Consider the following 20,420-nt stretch of genomic DNA (forward strand, 5'->3'; position numbering starts at 1 on the left):
GGGAGACAGAATATTTTATGGAAATATTTTAGACCTGGAAAAGGTTTACCTGAAAGACAGGATAGGAAAAAATATAAAAGGAAATCAGATCTTTATTATCTTGCACTTAAATGTAAATTTATCATTTTTCCTAAAAGAATTCATTCTATTTTTCAATTTGAACAAATAATGTAAAGTCACTATTGGAACTACTGTTAGAGTTTTATCTCAAAGTAGCTAAATGGCTTTGTTGCTCATGTGGGAATGGAAATTAGCTCTTGGCATGAACCACTTTAATTGAAATCAGTTTGTGGGTTGAGTTCCTATGCTGCTTGACACATGACATCATTTCCTGTGCTTTTCCCAATCCTCACTGTTTTTCTAAGATAGGATGAAGCTAAGTTTAACTTCAAATTTTAAAGCAACTATACACCTTTTCCTGACCTACTTAGAATATTATCCAAATTTTCACCAAGTCATTCCTTTTGTATATTTGTAGATAGTTTTTTAATTCAAAAGCATTTTGGCTGAGACATTTTAATAGAATCAGAGGAGCCTAAAATAACTGTTTTAATCAGTTTACTGGGTTGCTTGACTTCTATAACAATGCTCCAACAAAGGATTTAGTTCTGCTTTTTACATGGGGAAATGAAGATAAAATATTTTTAATAGCAACCTACTTAGGGCTGTGTAATAGCCTGGGACATAATGGGCAATTTCTCAGTCTTAGTTTTTGAGGATAGCTTTTGATGTCATTATCTGGTGGTGTGAGTTAAGTAAGTGGAAATTACCTGAGTAAAGTTTTGTACCACACCTACAAGTAGGCAAGGTACTATTCTAGGTGCTTAGGTATTAATTAATAACCATGATGCTTTCCATTCCAAAGAAGCTTTTGAACAAATGGGTTGAAGAGAGGAGAAAAAACAAAAATAAGTTTTAGATTATATATATTTCAAAAAAGAAGCATAAAGTACTCTGGAGTCAGAGAATAGAGGGCTCATATCTAGTGGGAGGAAGAAGAGAGAACAGGAATCAGAAAAGATCAAAGAAAAGAAGATATATTTGCAGTGGGTCTTAGAGCTAGGTAGGGATTATTTGCTAGCAGCTATGTGTGTTGTATGCTGGGGATTAAGGGTAAAGGACAAAGAGGATGAAGAAGAGATTCCACCAGGAAACGAGACTAATGTGTTCAGCATTTTGCATGGCACATAGGAGGTAGTGTTGCGTGAATGAATGAATGATCAGTAGATCGGGGACTGAGCCATAGGGCATACTAGAAGTCTGCAGAGCAGCCCTGAAAGGCCCGTGGCCATACTGAGAGAGGGAGGAAGTTCTTAGCTTACTAGAGACAGGGAGCCTCTGGTAGTGCTTCAGTAAGTGTGTGACAAGTTCCTGAGAAAGTGTATCCCTTTCAGCTTGACTCAGGTAACTCTTTGGTCCTCTGTGAGGGCATAGGAAATATTCACTTTGCTATCTCTTCCCCATTGTCATGCTGAAATCTGTGTAGCTCCTTATGGAAATGGTCCTTTCTCTAGAGGTCAACAGCCACTCTTGATACAGCACTGAGAGTCCTAACCAGGGCTACCAAAGGAGGTGGCTGCTGTGAGGCACCCTCTCTCTACTCGTAGCAGGTTTGGCCCCTATGCTCCAGGAAGGCTGAGCAGCTGATTGTTGTTCTTGCACACAAGAGGAGGACTTCTCTTCTCCCTCTGTAAAATTGTGCAACCTTTTTCTGTAGGAATATTCTCCCATAGCTTCGAGAACATGTCAGAGTATGCCAACTTCCAGTGCCCAATCCTAGTCTCCTTGTGTGGGGTTGTGTCAACAAGGATTAATGACGAATTCAGTCAAGCCTCTGTCTTCTCCAAGTAAGGTAGTTATTGTTTCCAGAGGACAAAGGGGCAGCCTGGGATTCTGAACACTTCATTTTAGAATCTTAAATTATTGAATTAGGGACAGCCTACACACTAGAGAAGGGAGAGCACGCGTCATACTCTCATTCCCCTTCACAGGCGTCTGTCACTCCAGTTTCTTCTAGCGTCCCGTCTCACGTCCAAGGCTGCCTGCACCCCATGGTCCTTCTGCCCTGAGTAAAGTCACACGTCTTTAGGTGACAGGATGACAAAGAGTGGGTTTCAAACACTGCAGGTTTTATTTAGTTTAAGGTCACGGTTTAAACAAGCAGCTCTTTCTGAGCCCAGGTCGGCTGCCTCCCTTATCAGGCAGCCTTTTATTAAATGCTCTTGTAGGCAGTTTTTTCTCCTTTTTGCTGTCTCCAAAATTTCTTTTAACAAAATTCCTTGGAATTTCTCCCTCAGACCGTTTTCCTGGCCACCTACGTTGGGACTCTAAATCTTGTAATAAGAAAACTATTACCGTTGTAATCTTGTCTTGCTCAAGGCACTATTTTCTTGTTGGTATAAATTACAGAAATGACATTGAGTGGAAAGTCCTGCTAAATTAGGGAAGTCATTTAGCACCATTAAAGTAAATAGCAAAGAAACAATTGCATTGTAATTGATTTTATACTCACACATTAAAATAACACATTTAGTGTTGTCGTTAGGTTATTTCTGCACAAGTATGTGAATCTTGATAAACCATTTCATTTTCTCTCCAGATCACTACAAATCAATTCCTGTGATGTGTTGCAATCTACTTACTTAAATTGCAAAAGTAAATCATTCTTTTTTCTTTCCTTTTCAAGTCCAACACTGTAACATTCGCTGTATGAATGGAGGTAGCTGTAGTGACGACCACTGTCTGTGCCAGAAGGGATACATTGGGACTCACTGTGGACAACGTAAGTAAACCATACTTATAAGTATCTCACTACATGCTAGACTATGTAGACGAATGTGTAGACAGATAGTAGACAGAAAGAATACAGAACTCCGTACTGATGGAGTCTCTTTGGTTATGTGGGATGTGGCATTTTTACGGAAGTCCAGTGCGTCTCATGGATGATCAGACCACTGACCTAATGCGCTTTGCACCAGATTTCTGACTGGAACCTTTGGAGGGGTGGTTTGACTCATTTTCTTCTCTTTATCTTCAGCACCCCACTTACCTCATCCCCTTCAGAATTCTTGTTTGTTCCAGACGTATACCTTCCATTTGATTGCTGAATATGTCCACCTGGTTTTTGAAGAAGCATCTCGAAGTATTTCAAAACTCAACCTCATCTTTCTTAAATATGTCTTTTTTCTTGATTAATGGTAGCTGCATCTCTCTAGTTTCCCAACCTAGATTCTGCTACTGTAATACTTAAACCACATGGTGTTTGCTTTGCTGGTTCATTCATGAACACTGTTTATTGCGGGTCTACTCTCAGTCGGTCCCTGCAGAAGAGGAAAATTCCTTTAAGAAATCTTACTTTTTATTACACTAAGATGAATATATACACCCAGCAGAAATATATACACCCATTCAGAAAAGTGAAAACAATAAAACAGTAAAATTCTCCATAATCCTGTCATTACCTTCCAGTCTTTTTCTTTTTCTTTTTCTTACCTTCCAGTCTTTTAATGGATATTTGGTACATGAGATCTTATTGTATGCATAATTTTTCATACTCCTTTTTTATGTAATATTTTATTAGAAGTATTTTATAGTATTAAACATTTTAAAATGCTTTAATGGTTGCAGAATATTCCATGATATGGATGTTTTATTATTTATTTAATGAATCTTTAATGATGAAGGTTTATTCCTATTCTTTCCAGTCTTTGCCATTGTATATATATTTGCTATGATGAATAATGTTATTAGAAATAAACCAAGATTTATATAATTCCCCCAAGACTGTCCATGCACTGCAGTGTGGTAAGAATAATGACTGAGTTTTGGGTAGCCCACAACAGTAGTGTGGAGAGAGGAGACGCAGGACAGCTTCTCCAATGTGGGAGACCCTCGAGCTGAATCTTGAAGGATGGGGTGGAGATTCTTTGTCGGATGATGGGAGGTGGACTTCTCATGCAGCTGACACAGCCTGGGTGGAAACGCAAGATCATGGCATAGGACAAGCCGTCAGACACAGCACGTGTTTTGGTGTTACCAAGGGAGGTGAGGGGAAGGGAGATAAGGTCAGAATGGAAGCCCTGGACCAGGTTTTGAGTGCCTTTATGAATACCGTGTTTGCATCCACAACAGAGCCAGGGAAGAGGAGTGGGTTAACAGCCAAGAGCATTCCTCTGTTGAATGATTGACTCTCCATTTACCATATGCAAAGCACATTTTCAAACTCATCACATGCATTAACTCATTGAATAAAGCAGCAGTCTCCTGAGTTAGAGGTATCTTTTACCTCTAGCAAATGAGGAGGTGGGGCACAGGGACATCAATGACTTGTCTAAAGTTCTATGGGGAGGGACTGGCAGAGTTAGGTTTTGAACCCAAGCAGTCTGATTTCTTGGCCTGTGCCTTTATTGCTATGAAATGCTGGCCTCAGGCACTTTACGTGCAATGGTTTACAATGAGAAAGATTTCAGTGGCCACAAGTAATGGTGTAATTGCAGGGGGAAGAAACAGAAAGCAGGAAGGCTAGTACCGGGGCTGTGGCTGGAGAGCTGGTGGGAGGGATGGAGTCCAAGGCATTTTTGGAAAAAAAAAATCATGAAGAGCTGCTGGATATCTTCCTGCTCCCTTCGGTGCTCCTTGAGGGTTTAGCCCCAATTCTACCACACGGCAGACATTTAGTTAACACTAGCAGAGTTAGAAAAACTTTCCCAGACCTTACTTTCCCAATCTATACAATGGGATGATTGGCTTAGGCCATCTCAAGATTTCTTTTCTGTTTAAAATCTTCTCCTTCTCCCCTGACTGTAAATCAAGAAGCAAATCAAAACAATGAATATACATAAACCTCTCTAATTCGATGATGAGAAATGGGTTTTTACCATAGTTCTGGCAAGAAGGGATTGTGTCAGTTCAAGTCCTCTGATCCCAAGCAGATGCCAAGACAGAACTGGATATACAAGAGATTCATTGTAGAAAATACCTGTAAGGAAGAAAGGGGGAAGAAGGCATAGCAAGAGGGGGGGGCCTTCAGACTGCGATGTAGGTCTCACCCCCATGCAAGGAGAGGGGGACTGTGTAGGTTGTATAGAAGGTGCCTCAGACCAGAATGAAGCCTTGGTCAGGCTGATGGTGAGCCCAGAGCAAAGATCTCCCATGGGGAGAGTTCCGTGATGGGCAGAAATGCTCAGTCTCTGGTACCGCACTAAGCTTAGTCATTGGATGGTAGCAGCCAATCAAGGGCAGTTCTGTGCCCTTGGCGTGAACACGAGGCAGGTCTGAAGGTGCAATGGCTGGGGGCTGTCAGCCAGCTAAGCTCCTTACAGTAGGTTTTCTTGGAAGGAGATCTGAGCAGCTCAACTCCATGACTGCTGCGAGGATACAGATAAAGTGTGCAGGAGACTCATGGTGGAGTGAGATGGGAGCTGGACTTTGAAATGTGGGTGGTATTGGCAAATTTGGCTCAGAAGAGCCTACCACCTGTGGATAAAAATGCCTAGAAAGAGGCCACGCGTGAAGTAATTGCAGGAAATTGTACAGAGAAGAGTCATTCGGGGCATGAGCTCTCAGATCCTATTTGAATGCCTTTTCTGGCAAGTAAATTGTCCCTCCCTCAAGCATCGTTGGACTTATCTCGTGAATAGACTGTTACAATAGTCAGTTGGGTCTTCATTACGGCACAAAATTCGGAATTAATGTTTGATCGTTTGCAGTTAATTGTGTGATTTAACATTCCATATTTCTGTAACAGTGACAGAGGCCAGCGTTTTCCCTCACGGGAGCCCTCAAATCATAAGCAAAAGAGTCAGCTTGCTAAAATGCAGTTCTCCTCCACTGACATCTCCTATAAACCACCATTTTAGATACAGAACTGAAAGCATTGCTCAACTACTTCCCAGAATGAAGCTGTCGGCATCAACGTGGGTTCAAACTCGCTTATTCCTGGCAGTTTAACCCAAGTTGACTGAGGAGCTTATGCAGAGCAGAAACTGGAGCAGACCTGTGGAAAATGAACACCAGGATGATTATTTAGGTTTTTTATTGTTGTCCCTCAGGGGATGGTAAGTGTTACGTCATCAGCATCTGCTTTCAGGTAACGGCTCTTAGCTCCTCTCTCCTTCCCTTCCAGCTGTCTGTGAGAGCGGCTGTCTCAATGGAGGCAGGTGTGTGGCCCCGAATCGATGTGCCTGCACTTACGGCTTTACCGGACCCCAGTGTGAAAGAGGTAATTTTTTTTAGTGGATTACTATAAATACGTTCTGGTGGCTAAAGCTATTCCTGACTTAAGCACATGTTGGCTTTATAGAGCGCCTGCATGAATTTCGTTGAACTTTAAGGACGTTTCTGATTTGTCACTGGGAAGGTTCCTGCGATGACAAGACAGTGGCCCTACGTCTAGGCATGTTATTCTATAATTCTTGCCAGGGGCCTGCAGCACTCACTAGTGTGCCTAGGCATAAGCACCAGTTGGCAGGCATCAAGATAAAGAGGGGAGACTTTTCCAAAGGGGTAAGGATTGAGCTCCTTGTTGTTCTAGTAAATTCGAGAACTGGCTCCACATGAAACATCTGTATGGAAAGGAAAAAATTTAGAGTGAAGAAAAATACTCTTAAAGATCTGTGAGGACCTACTGGGGGCCATAGGGGCATACAAACGTAGCATCCAAAATGCACTGGAAATGGCAGTTGCAGAGGAGCTGGGCTTTCACATACTGTGGTTTATCCAGTACTCAAGTCAGCCCTCTGAAGTGCATATGCTTATGGAAAGACCAAGTCTCCAGGAGGGCAAGGGATCTGCATAAGTTCACACACCTGATAATAGGCTTTAATTGGAATGTAGGTTTTCTGCGTCTAAGTCTGATGCTCACTGCTGCTCCTAACTGAAAGAAATGTTCTACCTGATTTGCCTATGTGTAAATGCAAATGTGATATTGAAATATATTTAGTGTGACATATTGTTGAGTTTTCCCTCTAACCCCCTGCACTTTGGCTTTATTGATTGTCTTGTCTCTACATTCATAGTTGTTTCTCATCGTTCTGAGTTTTATGGTGAAGGTGTGGGAGGTTTATTTCATACAAAACTGTACAAATAGTCATGAAAACACTCGTTAAAAATACTCATGAATCTTTTAAACTACAGTCATCACTTTTTATCCCAAGTTGTATAAAGGTTTTTTCTGTTCTAAGATGGAAATCTAAGATTCAAGTAGCAGATGTTGAATGTATGTTATGTTATAAACCAAGAGCAGAGATCAGTATGGGAGAGATTATTTTCTGCTTCTATTTTTACAAGTTCATTTAAACTCGGTTATTTGCTGATAAAGCAGTAATGCCTATTTTAGTAGGTTATAACTAGGTCATTAGTAATTGTAACAAGGGCCTAGAGTTACTCAGTCAATTACTATTATTACTGGATAAATTATATTGTATCTTAATTCAGTACCACTACATGGTGTGATGAGTAATGCATCATGGGCTTTTAGCATCATTTTGGAGTCCCTCTTTAAAAGTGGTTCTCTCTATAACCTGAAGTATTTTTTATTGATTTGGAGATAATATATCTCTAATAGTGTTCAGAATAGTAAAGATACCTCTTTCAGTTAGCTAGTATCATTCTGTGGCCTTGTTATTACTCAGTGAAGATGTTGTGGGGTTTAAATTGTTGAGATTAAAATTGCTAGTGTGTAACTTGAACAGCGGTGTGTGAAAATAGTTCCTCAGATGATAATCTTGGGCTTAATTTATTTTAGAAAAATCACAAACAGGAGGAAGTGATAAGGCATTTTACCTCTAAGAAAGTGGTTAATGATTTACTATAAAGAATATGGATACCCACAGTTCAGGCATTGATGTTAATACAGTCTAAAATAAAGGGGACATGATATTTAACCATTCCACAGTTATTTTTTCAGATAGTCTTTTTTCAAAAGACTTTACTTTTGGCTAAGATTAAGAAATGAAGGGAATGCATTGAGTTACTAAAATTCGAATCAAAACTGGCATATTATTCAGAGATTTCTCTATACTCGGAGTGTCTTTAACTACTCCATTTCATTATTGCTATCCTGAAATCTGCACCAAGGCATACATGTATTTCAGCCCCATAGACCTTTACAGTGGGGATTATCTAAATAAAATTAATCCCGAAATGGCAGATTTTCAGGCATGTGCAGTAGTGGAGGTTGGGTGGGAAACAGGCTCTCTTTCATTGTTACCCTTTGCCTGTTGTACCTGTGAATACCATCCCAGACCTTCAGGGGGGACAAAGAAAACACAAGTACAATTTCCCTCACCACATGGGAAAGGGGAGTCTTTTCGATTCCAGAATTGAATTTCCACTTATACAGTCTTCATTGTTTTCTGCTGTTACGGAAGTCATCTGCTTACCTCTTTAAAGAACTAGAGGCACTATATCCCTTTATTCAAACGCATGCTTATGATTTCAAGAGTGATTAATAAAAAGGTAGGACCGTGTCAGGACAAATCTATCCTGAAGCACGGGGAAGTGTTCAGTGTGACTTCTGAAGGTGGATTAGTATATTGGTTAAGTTGTTTATCACTTAAGTTGTTTAACTACCTAGGCTAGTAACATTATGTTTTAATTGGGTTATGGCTTTTTATTTTTAAAAAGAACTTCCAGGAACTCTTTACTAATCCCCTTTATCCCTTCCTGGAGGCTGAGCCAAGTGCTCCTTCTGCATTCTCCCTTAGCACACTCTCCAGGCCTGTTTTGATAGCGCTTACCACATTATGTTGAAACTGTGGGTTCTCATGCCTCTCTCCTTGACTAGGGTATAGCTCTTCAACAGTAACTATGGTTTCCTCAGCTTTTTAATTCTCACATGAAGTTCAATGCCTAATGCATAATACATGGTCAGTAAATGTTGAACTGGACTTATTTTAAAGCACCAGAAAATCTGGAGATACGATTATCACATTGAACAAGTATCTCCTAGAAGTAATTGCTGTTTATTTGTGGATAGTCCTGGATACTTATCACCAGTTTCATTTTAAGCAGAATTTACAGTGTTGATGACTAATTGAATTTGACCCCATCTTTTACAAGTATGATCTTTTAGGGCCACAAGACTGTCATTTTTCATTTGGAAAGGATGTAGAAAGAAAGGTACACTTTGACTAAAGCCAGGTGGCAATAAGCAAATAAACAACTTCCTATCATGATGTAATACGCATGGAAAGGACCATTTCAAATGTCAGTTACTAGTACCTCTCAGGATAAGCAGCTTTGTCCCCGGGCAGATACCGGAACTCTTTACATCTGTAACAACCTCAGAGAGCCAATGTAAGTAGAGAATACCCTTTAGGGGTGACACTGGCAAGATTTGGATCACTTTGAGCCAGTAAGTGAATCTTAATAACCCATGAACATAGTGTTTGGATTTGTGATGGAGACAAGCAGTGGATTCATGCTTGAATTGCAAATCAGAACATTCATTCAACAAATGCAATCAGAACATGAAACAAAATTTGTCTTACTTGTGGCTTTTAGCCAGTAAAATAAATAATGTTTTTAAAAAATATCTAGGCTATTCTGTATTATCAGTTATTTCCTTTTTATGAAACCAAGTATGGAATAAAATTGTCTCAATACAAATATATATATATAGTAGAAATATATACAAATACATATTTGTATATATTTGTATTTGTATAAATATATATTTGTAAAAATATATATTTGTATTTGTATAAATATAACAAATATATATATTTGTATAAATATGTACAAATATACATTTGTATATACATTTGTACATATTTATACAAATACATATATATCTTAGCTAGTTAGCCTCAGCAGGCAGGTGGCAGTGATATTGTTTCCTGTCTCTGTATACTAAAAGGAAAAAAGGAAAAGGAAAAGTGAAGACCTATGACTTGCTTGGCCTGGGGTGTTTACTTTTTGAAAACTGAATGTGAATACCTTTAGTTATGTTTTCCAGTTTGTCACAGTCTTTAGCATTCCCTATTGTGATGCATTCTGTTCACTTCATCCATTTTTAGTTTGCTTCCATTTAGGTTTGCTGCTTAGCCTCCATGGACACTTCAGTCTGCCACCTACTGTTACATTTACATAAAGTATAAATTGACACGTAAGGTTCTTTGGATAGTTTTTTCCCCCACTCCCCTTTGCTTTTGTCTTCTCTCTGCTGGGGTCTTGTGTAACTTAGTAAAACTTATCTTGCCTACCCTCAGTGGTATAGTATGTTAGCACTTCTTTCTTTTTTTAAATTAGGATTCCTTTTTTATTTTATTGCTTTATTTGGCAGAGAGAGAGAGAGAGAGAGAGAGCGCACAAGCAGGGGGAGAGGGGGAGAGAGAGAAGCAGACTCCCCACCAGGCAGGGAGCTTGATGCGAGACTGGATCCCAGTGATAGGAATCCCACCAGGACCCCGTGATCATGACCTGAACTGAAGGCACACGCTCAACCCACTGAGCCACCCAGGCACTCCTAGGATTTCTTGATCAGTGCCTATTTTGGCAGTGACAACACAAACTAGTTGTGTATTGTTATAGTTATTGCCAACAAGAGTATATGGAATCACATTTTCACTTGCCATTTTGCCTCAGAATGCTGACTACTTAAGATCTTATTAAATGCTCTTATATTAAACATAGTGAATCATGTGAGGGGATAAGACTTCTCCAGGTAAAAAGAAAGAATGAGGGGAATAGAGCTGAAGTTGGAGCTGGGAAGGGATAATGATGAAAAGGCTTGTGGAAGAAGAGAACAGAAGGTACATAGCGAGAACCCATGAGGAGAAGCAAGAGAATCAGGAGAGCACTGAGCCAAAGAAACTAAAAGCAAGGAGTTTAAGAAATAGCTTGACAATTGTTAGACTCTTCAAAGGGTAAAGAAAGAATGAGGATTTTTTTTTTAATATAATTTTTTATTTTTTATAAACATATATTTATATCCCCAGGGGTACAGGTCTGTGAATCACCAGGTTTACACACTTCACAGCACTCACCAAAGCACATACCCTCCCCAATGTCCATAATACCACCCCCTTCTCCCAAACCCCCTCCCCCCAGCAACTTGCACTATTGGGTATTTACCCTAAAGATACAAACGTAGTGATCCAAAGGGGCACGTGTACTCGAATGTTTATAGCAGCAATGTCCACAATAGCCAAACTATGGAAAGAACCTAGATGTCCATCAACAGATGAATGGATCAAGAAGATGTGGTATATATACACAATGGAATACTATGCAGCCATCAAAAGAAATGAAATCTTGCCATTTGCGACAACATGGATGGAACTAGAGCGTATCATGCTTAGCGAAATAAGTCAAGCGGAGAAAGACAACTATCATATGATCTCCCTGATATGAGGAAGTGGTGATGCAACATGTGGGCTTAAGTGGGTACGAGAAGAATAAATGAAAGAAGATGGGATTGGGAGGGAGACAAACCATAAGTGACTCTTAATCTCACAAGAAAGAATGAGGATTAAAGAGAGGTCCTTTGATGTAGCAACACGTGACTTGTACTGGGTTCTTAGCATGTACCAAACAGCATACTGAACACTGTACTTGGGCAATTTGTAACAAGCTTATAAGCAAAGTCCTATAACGAGTCCCATTTTACAGAGGAGTGAACAGAAGCAAAGAGAGGTCAAAGAGCTAGCCCAAGGTCAGACAGCTCATAAGAGGTGCAATCAAAAAACTGAAACCAGCTAGACTGGCTTAATAACCACTGTACTATATTTGGGTCTCACTGGGAAGAGCTTGTTAGTAACAAGAAAAAATTTTTCTGAGGAATCATAAGAAGAAATCTAGAACTCTAGGTTTTAACATGGAAGTAATAGATTTTTTTTTTTTTAAAGCACTTTAAGAAATTCAGCTAGGAAAAAAAAAAATTCAGCTAGGTAAATAGTTTCTCTCCTTTGTAGAGCTGAACGAAGTTGCTTTTAAATAATTTCAAAAGCCAAGGGAAAGGAGTCTTGAGTATTGCTTGGGTGTCTCTAATATGGGGACTTGGGCTATTTCTGTTTGCTTGATTTTGATATTTTAAACATAAAAACCCACTCTTGGAGAAAGGATGTTCCCTGTCTGTTAATAGCACATGTGAATTTACTCCAAAGCACTGAACCAACATTCTGAAATGTAGACACACAAAATGAATATTGTTGTTTGTACAATTACCATGGAAAGAGATACAGTTTACCTATGACATTATAATTCTTCAAATCATATTTGGAAACTTTTTTGGAATTCTCTTTACAGAGTCAGCAATACATTTGAATGAGTATGTGAACATTTGTCGTCATTTCTGGGACGCGTTTAAATTTTTAGAAACAATGTAAAATAGGGACTATAGTGGATAGTCCCCAAACACTTAAGTTGCTTGGGTTCAAAAATTGACTTAGCTTGTGAGACTCGTAAAGCACATGGAATTGGATTAACATTCTAATGTTAGTTTTGATATGAGCCGGAAGATGGACCCTTTTGGAAGCATAAATGCTAATAACGAGGTATTTTCTATTGTTACCCATCTGGAGATTTTCATCATGTACCATCTGAATGTAAGCATGGACATGGGTTCTTCCCTGTCCCAAATCATTTGTTCAGTGTTAAATTCCTACCCGAGTCTAAACCGTGAAGACAATGCTTGGATTTATGCCAAATCAAGAAAGTTTGTTGGCTGTTCTGCCAGTTATTAGTTGATAAAATATAGGAGAAATCATTATTGAACTGATAGCTCTAAGAAGAATGAACAATGGAGGGAAAGTGAGTAGAATAAAAATGAAAATGTGGCAATAATTTATAGTCCACAGAAAAATGTGACCAGAAAAGTTGAACTAATCTCTGTTCATCATACTTGCCTCCTTCAGGGAATTCCAGTGTTAATGGAGCCGGAGAAGATGTTTAGGGTTTTGTTTGTTTGTTTGGGTTCTTTGTTCGTTTTGCACAACAGTGGAAATAGAACATAAGGCAGATAGGTTGGCTGTAATTCCAATTCATTCTCTCATGTGTGGTGTTTCTGATGACACATAAATGATGGTTTTGCCCAGAGATCCTTTTTAATGATTTCATTGAATAATTTTCAAAAAAACAATCCTGAAAGCAATTAAGCCATTATTTTGTAAAATCCAGGAAAGCAGCATCTGCGGTGTGTTTAGTGAATGGAAAGGGCTAACATATAATGACCCCAATACTTAATAACCAGGTAGTCTATTTTGGATGCATTTGCCTTATAACAAGAAAGTAGAAGCATGACCTACTTTCAGAGGACTGCTAGAATGCTTCACAGAATCAAGAGCTGATTTTCTGGTGCTTTTTTCCCTGGAGTTTTTCTGGATGGTACTGATGAAATCTAGACTCTTTTTTCCCTTCTGTCTCTCTGGAAGTATGGTTAACACCGCATTTCTGATACTAATTTTACATATTAGGTGGCTATTATTAAAGTCCCCAGGATAAGGGTCACAAGCTAACTTCATTCTCAAAGTGCCTTTGGAATGCAAAGCTCTGTGAACTATGAATTTCTTTTTCCTAAAATGTAACAGGCAAGGAACTACTCTTATTGAACTATGTTGAGGCACTTGTGAGCTTGCCTTTGGAATTCAGTCTAATGGAAAGTAAATGCGCATGTGTAGATAACAGGGGCCGAATGCCCTAAATGTTACCATGCATCCGAAGTGGTATTGCAATATTTGGCAGTTGGTCGATCATCGGATAAACTTGATCTTCCTAGAACATTTCCATGAAATGCATCTGTTGAGCTAGACATTCCGGTTTGGTGGTTGAGTAATAACCATATGCACATCGGAAACTTAATCTACCATGCCCCAGAACACTCCATGTGCCTCGTATGAGCAAGCAGGACTGGTGGGAGGCCATCACAAAGTTTAATTTTTGTCTCCACTTACTAGCCCTCTCAGCCCACTCAGTTGGGCTAGTTTTCCCCAAGCTGGTGGATGGCATTTTCTGGTCCATTTCAGAATGTCTCCCCTGTGGGTCTCTTATGTGAGAAAAGATGTCCGTATTCGTATTGGTTGCTTACATTTCCTTCCTCAAGCCCTGGATGTCCAGTGGCACCTCCGGCCATTTGGGACCTCTTTGTCACTCCACCCCAGGTAACCCTCTGGGCGCCTTGTCTTGTGAAGGCATCTAAGCCCACTCCACACCAGCTTTCTTTTGCTGTAGTTCACAATGACCTGCTGGAAAACATTCATGCATTGTTGTTGGGTGTTTTTTGTTGCTGTTGTTGTTTTTGTTTGTTTGTTTGTTTGCCACAATACATTTTCAGAGTGCAAACTAACTTCAACACAATAGCAACCTCCCCCTTAAGCCACGTCAGGCATCTGGACAGCTAGTTTCCTGGCATTAGATGGCTCCCAATTCACAGTGTCCTCCAAATTGCAGTGGATACATATCATGCAGTCTGAGTCGTCTCCTGGAAGCCCCTCTCATGATTTGTCATCATAATGTGGTCTCCCACCAGCTTCCTAGAAAGCTAGTGACAGTCCAGCTCTCTCTCAAGCAATCTCATCTCTGACTCCTTCAGACATGTTTATATTCCTTTTAGGCATGAGGGTTTAAGAGCCCTGTGACCAGATTGTCATAACCTCCTTTGCAAATTCCGCATCATAGTGTCACACTTGACTTAGAATGTGGCATCTTTTATCTTGGCGCTTCAATTGAAATGTTCATTTTAACATCCTCTAATATCAAAATGAATCATTTAATATAGTTCTTAAATTTGAAAAAAAATAGTGATTAAATTTGATATAAAAATTTCATATCATAGTTTCATCTTCCAAGACAGTTTGTTTCCAAATGTATTTTTTTTTCTTTTTAAAAGCTCTTATGAACTTTTAAAAAAGATGAAACTAGTTTTTATAAGTTAGTAGCTTCACTTAATATTTGGATCATTTTTCAGTCTTGGATACTCGAAGTATTATTGTAATACTGACCAAGAGCAATACAATGTGAGCCACATATAGAATTTTAACTATTCTAGTATCCACATGAAAAAGTGAAGAGAAACAGATAAAACTAATTTTAGTAATATATTTTTGCTTAACCCCGTATATCTAAAAGTTGTATTTTAATAGTACTACAAATTATTGGGATATTTTGCATTCTTTTTTCCATCCTAAGACTTTGAACCTTCATGATATTATGCCACATCTCAGTCTAGGCCAGCTAAGAGCCAGCTGTGGCTAGTGGCTACCACATTGGACAGCACAGCTCTAGAGATTTGCTTCTAATATTACACATCAACACTTCTCCTAAGGTCTCTATTAAGTCACCAGTTTTCCTTCTTCCCATTGCCTCTTCTCCAACTTTTAAGAAAACAGTGTCTTAGAGAATCAGAACCTTTCCTCTGATATTTAAAAATAAACCAATATAAGACAAAACAAAACAAAACTAGAGGTTTTAGGTTAAAGTCAAGTTTCTTAGGAATTTCTAAGTTGAATTTTGCTCAAATGTAAGTGCTGAGCAAAATCTCTTGTAGTCATGCCAGTTAGGTTGTAAGAACTATAGCAAATATTTCATAAAGGCTCAGGCCGGAGCTGGGCACAATGGTGGTATCAGAAGGAAATTCATGGTTCTTGTCATCAGGGACTAAAAATCATTTTTTTAAAAAGTTAGAAATGCATATGAAAAATAGTAAAATAACCAAAAAGGACAAGTATTTAGTTAGGTAGAGTAGATGGAAAGTACCACAGTTGAAGGGAAGAGATAGTACAAAGACGCAGAGGCTGGAATTGACCAGGGGAAAATTGACCAGGGGCTGGAATTGACCAGGGCAAAGTTGCCCTTAGGAAGTCCTTGCTATGCTAGCTTTCTCAGTGTTGGAGACCTATGAGAAAAAAAAAGGGGGTATGATATTAACTTGCTCAGCTCCAAAGAAGGGCAGGTCTATTTCAAATCTCTCTGTGGTGCCCTTCTGTTCTACTGAACTATGGCTTCTGCACTATTTCTGTATAAGACTGGGTATTGGGATTTCAAAAAAGTTATTATATATATAAGTTAGTGGATGGACTGGTTTATTTCTGAAACTCTTTTTTGCTTAATCCCATGGATAGCAGCCTGGAGACCCTTACCAATTTTATATGCTCAGTTGAAAGTCCTTGAGAATGCTTAGTGTTTATGTTCCCTAGTTGTTATGGCCTCTAGAGAGTCTGTGCTGTTTTTGGTTTATGAATGTATATTGGACAAATATATGGGACTTCATGGTCTAGATGATGTGCCAAAGTACTTTTTGTAGAACATTAGTCCCATAGGGGTTCCATGAAATGAAGTTTCCATGGATGGTCAATAGCATTTTGGAAACTCTATACCATGTCCTCTTTTGGAGAGGCAGTGGTTGTATTAGCATGTTAGCTCTTGGGAGCACGTCAAGAAGGTAAATGTTTTTACTTAGTTTAACTCAGCACTTCTAAATCCATGAATTTTAGAATCCCCATCTCCCCTTTCATCCTTTTCTCCATTAAATCCTTTAACATCTTTATCCTGAGGATCTGGATTCTGATTATTTTAGCAGTTATTCAGAAAATCACTTGACATACCTGACAATACCTTTGTGTTCTATGTAGATATTTTAAATCCATATGCTATCCTTATCTGAAGATGAATACTTGTCTACTACATGTCTAGAGGTTCTTGGGGGAAGATTTTCAACATGTGGTGACTCACCTCTTGTGTTCCTGAGAGGATTCATTTGGCCATACACTGAAGTTCAATATGAAACACCCGTTCTCAGGGGTTTGGTTTTCAAACACTCTAAAGTATCACCTAGGCGAGGTGGTGGGTGGGTTACTAACATTAAGTACAGATAAACACCTGGTTCAGAACGGTTTGATGGGATCAGCATATATGCCCTTGGGTTTCTATCAGCATTGGAGGGTTCTACTTATCAGAACTGGAAGAATCGGTTGTTTCTAAAGCCAGAGCTTCTTTTTCTAGATTGGTTAAATTATTTTCATTCAAGGTCATCTTTAAGGCTTACTCCTCCAGTTTTTTCCTGACCATAGGGAGCGCCAGCTCCCAACTCCATCAGTTACCAGGCAACTTCACTGACATCACTCGCTTTGGCTGCACAGACCTCCTCCATATTTCTGTTTGATGGTTAATGTGTGCATTAAAGGTTTAGTCTTTGTCATTCACTTTAAACCACATTATCCATTTTAGTATTTTTATTCCTCTAATGAATTCTTTTTTTTGTACTTCATTATATTTTTAAATAAATAAAGGACCCAGTCCTTATCTTTGGATATGTATGTACGTATGTGTGTGTGTGTATATACATACATACATATGTATATATATATATGGTTTTTAATGATGTTTATTAGGAAGTAAGGAATAAGCATGTTCATCATGTGAAAAACTTTTTTCCATGCACATTTACTGATTCTTGCACTGAGACACTTATATCAGCATGAAAACATCTAGAATCCTGTTTTGCCTTTTAGGAATCCTTATAAATAAGTCATAATATATATTTTTTTTTTAAATAAGTCATAATATTTTAAGTTTTCTTAAAAGTATTTTATTTACTAAATAAAACATAAAAGACATATTAATTTAAAAATATGAATAAATGTATACACACAGGCATGAATATATATGTGAATACACACACACATATATTTTTAAACTAGTGTTTCTAAAAAAAAATTAAATTTGACCTATCCGATCCCATGATCTGGGAATTATCAAATTTGGTGATCTAGTTCTAATTTGGGGGCTATTTAAATGCCGATTAATATGTAGTTTTCTAGTTGGGCTACGGTGCTTCCTATAGACCAAAGAACAAAAATTATGTCTCATTGAGTACCAAGCCCAGTGCTGTGAGGAGAGCAGGTATTTATTAAATCTTTGTTGATTTGCTTAATTTAACTATGGAATCTTGAAGTTGTTGAGAGATATCATTCCTGTACCCCTGGGGATAAAAATATATGTTTATAAAAAATAAAAAGTTAAAAAAAAAATAGTGATTGAAACAGATCCTAAAAAAAAAAAAATAAATATTAAGTATACTTGTTTAATTCAACATTTAAAAAAAGTATTCTGAACAACAGTACCTACAAATGCCTCTGTATTTCATGTGGAAATATGAGTACAGATATTGATAATTAAAATGTGTGGGAAGTGAATTATTCTGTGGCACACATGAAAGGAAATGTTCTCCAACTTTCGTACCGTATTCCCTCAGCAGCAATCCCTTTTCTCTGAACTGTTTCAGGAGAGCTCTCTAAGTAAACAATAGATTGCGATATTTATTCCTCAGGAAATAAAGAATGTTCTAATGGTTCAAATCATAAAACAGACCCATTTCTGTCTCTGTCCCTGGAGATCCCTTACCCTCTTGTCTGCCTCCTCATAAGAGGCATTGTTAACCTTCATAGTTGTAGGAAACTCAACTTGGTGAAAGGGAAGGCTTGAGGGCTTGGGGGCAAGTTTTACCCAAAATGAAAATGGTTTTATAAACATACATTAGCTCTTAGGGATCATTTCTTTCCTAAAGTCCTAATGGAAAAGGCTTATATTCTGTTAGGGATTCCAGTGATTTATTCTTTAAATTCAAACTAGTGACCATTAAAAGACAAAGGCAAAACTGTGGCTCTCCAGAGGTAAATTTTGATGGATTCTTTGTATAATGATTTGTAAGCTTCATTTGCAAAGTGAAGAATATTTTGGAACCTTCTTGTTGTACTATGGGAAAAATAAAAGGCAGAGGCATACATACCTTTAAATGATACAAAACTGGCTTTTGGATAACAGTGTGTAATAGCAATTTGAACTGCCCTCTTTGAGGGAAACAACCCTTAAACACCATAGAAAATTCTTTAATTAAAAAAAAAATAGCACAATTTGGAGTTGGCTAGAGCTATTTCTTTTCAGACCTTATTTAGGCTTCATTTCTTTCTACAGTGTTTTTCCACACTGCCAAGCAGAACAAGCTATCACAAACCCAAACAAAAGGCAATGACTGAGGAGTCTTTACAGCCCTTTACTGAGCCAACCTGAAGAGTGCATGGGGCTCGCATGTTCCCATGACTCCTAGGTTGTTATTCGTGATTTTTCATGAATGAGGGTAAATGATAGGAAAATAATTTTCAAAACTAAATTTTATTCCAAAAGAATCCTCATTCCAACCTATCCCTATCACATGACAATAATTTCAGTGTTTTAATTTAAGATGCCTAATTAGGAGATTTTATGTTTTTTCAATTGCCTGACCATTCCTAGAAAACTGGTTAAGAGCTCAGACTTTAGGGGAAAAAATCCTGTTTTCTGTATTTATGGGTCTGATTTTGCTTTTTGTTTGTTTATTCGTTTGTTTTGTTTTTTAGATTCCACATTTAAGTGGAATCTTGTGGCATTTGTCTTTCTCTATCTGATTTATTTCATTTAGTATAATACCCTCTAGGTCTATCCAGATTGTCTCAAATGGCAAGATCTTATCCCTCTTTATGGCTGAGTAATACTCCACTGTATATTCACACCACATCTTCTTTATCCAGTCATCTGCTGATGGACACTTGCATTGCTTTTGTATCTTGGCGATTGTAAATAGTGCTATAATAAACACAGGGGTGCATGTATCTTCTTGAATGACTGTATTCATTTTCTTTATGTAAATATAAATATAAATGTAGTAGAATTATTGAATCATATGGTATTTCTATTTTTAAATTTTTGAGGAACCTCCCTACTGTTTTCCCCAGTGGCTGTACCAATTTACATTCCTACCAATGATGCTTGAGTGTTCTTTTCTCCTTATCCTCACCAAAACCTGTTCTTTCTTATGATGTTGATTTTAACCATTCCAACAGGTCTGAGGTGATATCTCATTGTAGCTTTGATTTGTATTTTTCTGCTGATGAGTGATATTGAGCATCTTTTCATGTATCTGTTTACCTTCTGCATGTCTTCTTTGGAAAAATGTCTATTTAGGTCCTCTGCCCAGTTTTTAAATTGGATTGTTTGTTTTTTTGGTGTTGAGTTGTGTAAGTTCTTTATATATTTTGCATATTAACCCCCTATTGGATATATTTGCAAATACCTTCTCCTATTAAATAAGTTGCCTTTTGGTTTTGTTGATGGTTTCCTTCATGGTGCAGAAGCTTTTTATTTTGATGTAGTGCCAACAGTTTATTTTTGCTTTTGTTTCCCTTGCCTTAGGTGACATATCTAGAAAAATGATGCCGATGTTGGCCAGTGGCCGGGTATTCTAAAACCAGGCACTTCAAACCTCCGTTTGGAGTTCAGTTTTGTTAAATGTGCCCCTAGAAAGCTATAATATGAAGCTGGAAATGAAGTGTTCAAGAAGAGATGTGAGTTTATCTATTGTATTATCAGTCATTTCCCAGGCACTGTGTTAACGATTGGAGATGTGCAATAGTGCCTGAAACACACTTACCTCTGCCTTCAGAAGTTAC

The 20,420-nt window shown here is 38.2% G+C and overlaps 1 protein-coding gene across 1 annotated transcript in view; it reads left to right on the plus strand.

The window, feature by feature from the left end:
• The window catches only part of FBN1 (fibrillin 1), a 232,644-nt gene that overhangs the window by 35,585 nt on the left and 176,639 nt on the right, over positions 1 to 20,420 (plus strand). Inside the window, exons 4-5 of the mRNA XM_082734843.1 lie at positions 2,687 to 2,782; positions 6,125 to 6,220. Coding sequence (XP_082590969.1) covers positions 2,687 to 2,782; positions 6,125 to 6,220 — 192 coding nt within the window. The remainder of the gene's footprint in view (positions 1 to 2,686; positions 2,783 to 6,124; positions 6,221 to 20,420) is intronic.

Source organism: Mustela nivalis, assembly GCF_964662115.1.
Source record: "Mustela nivalis genome assembly, chromosome: 6".
Lineage (NCBI taxonomy): Eukaryota > Metazoa > Chordata > Mammalia > Carnivora > Mustelidae > Mustela > Mustela nivalis.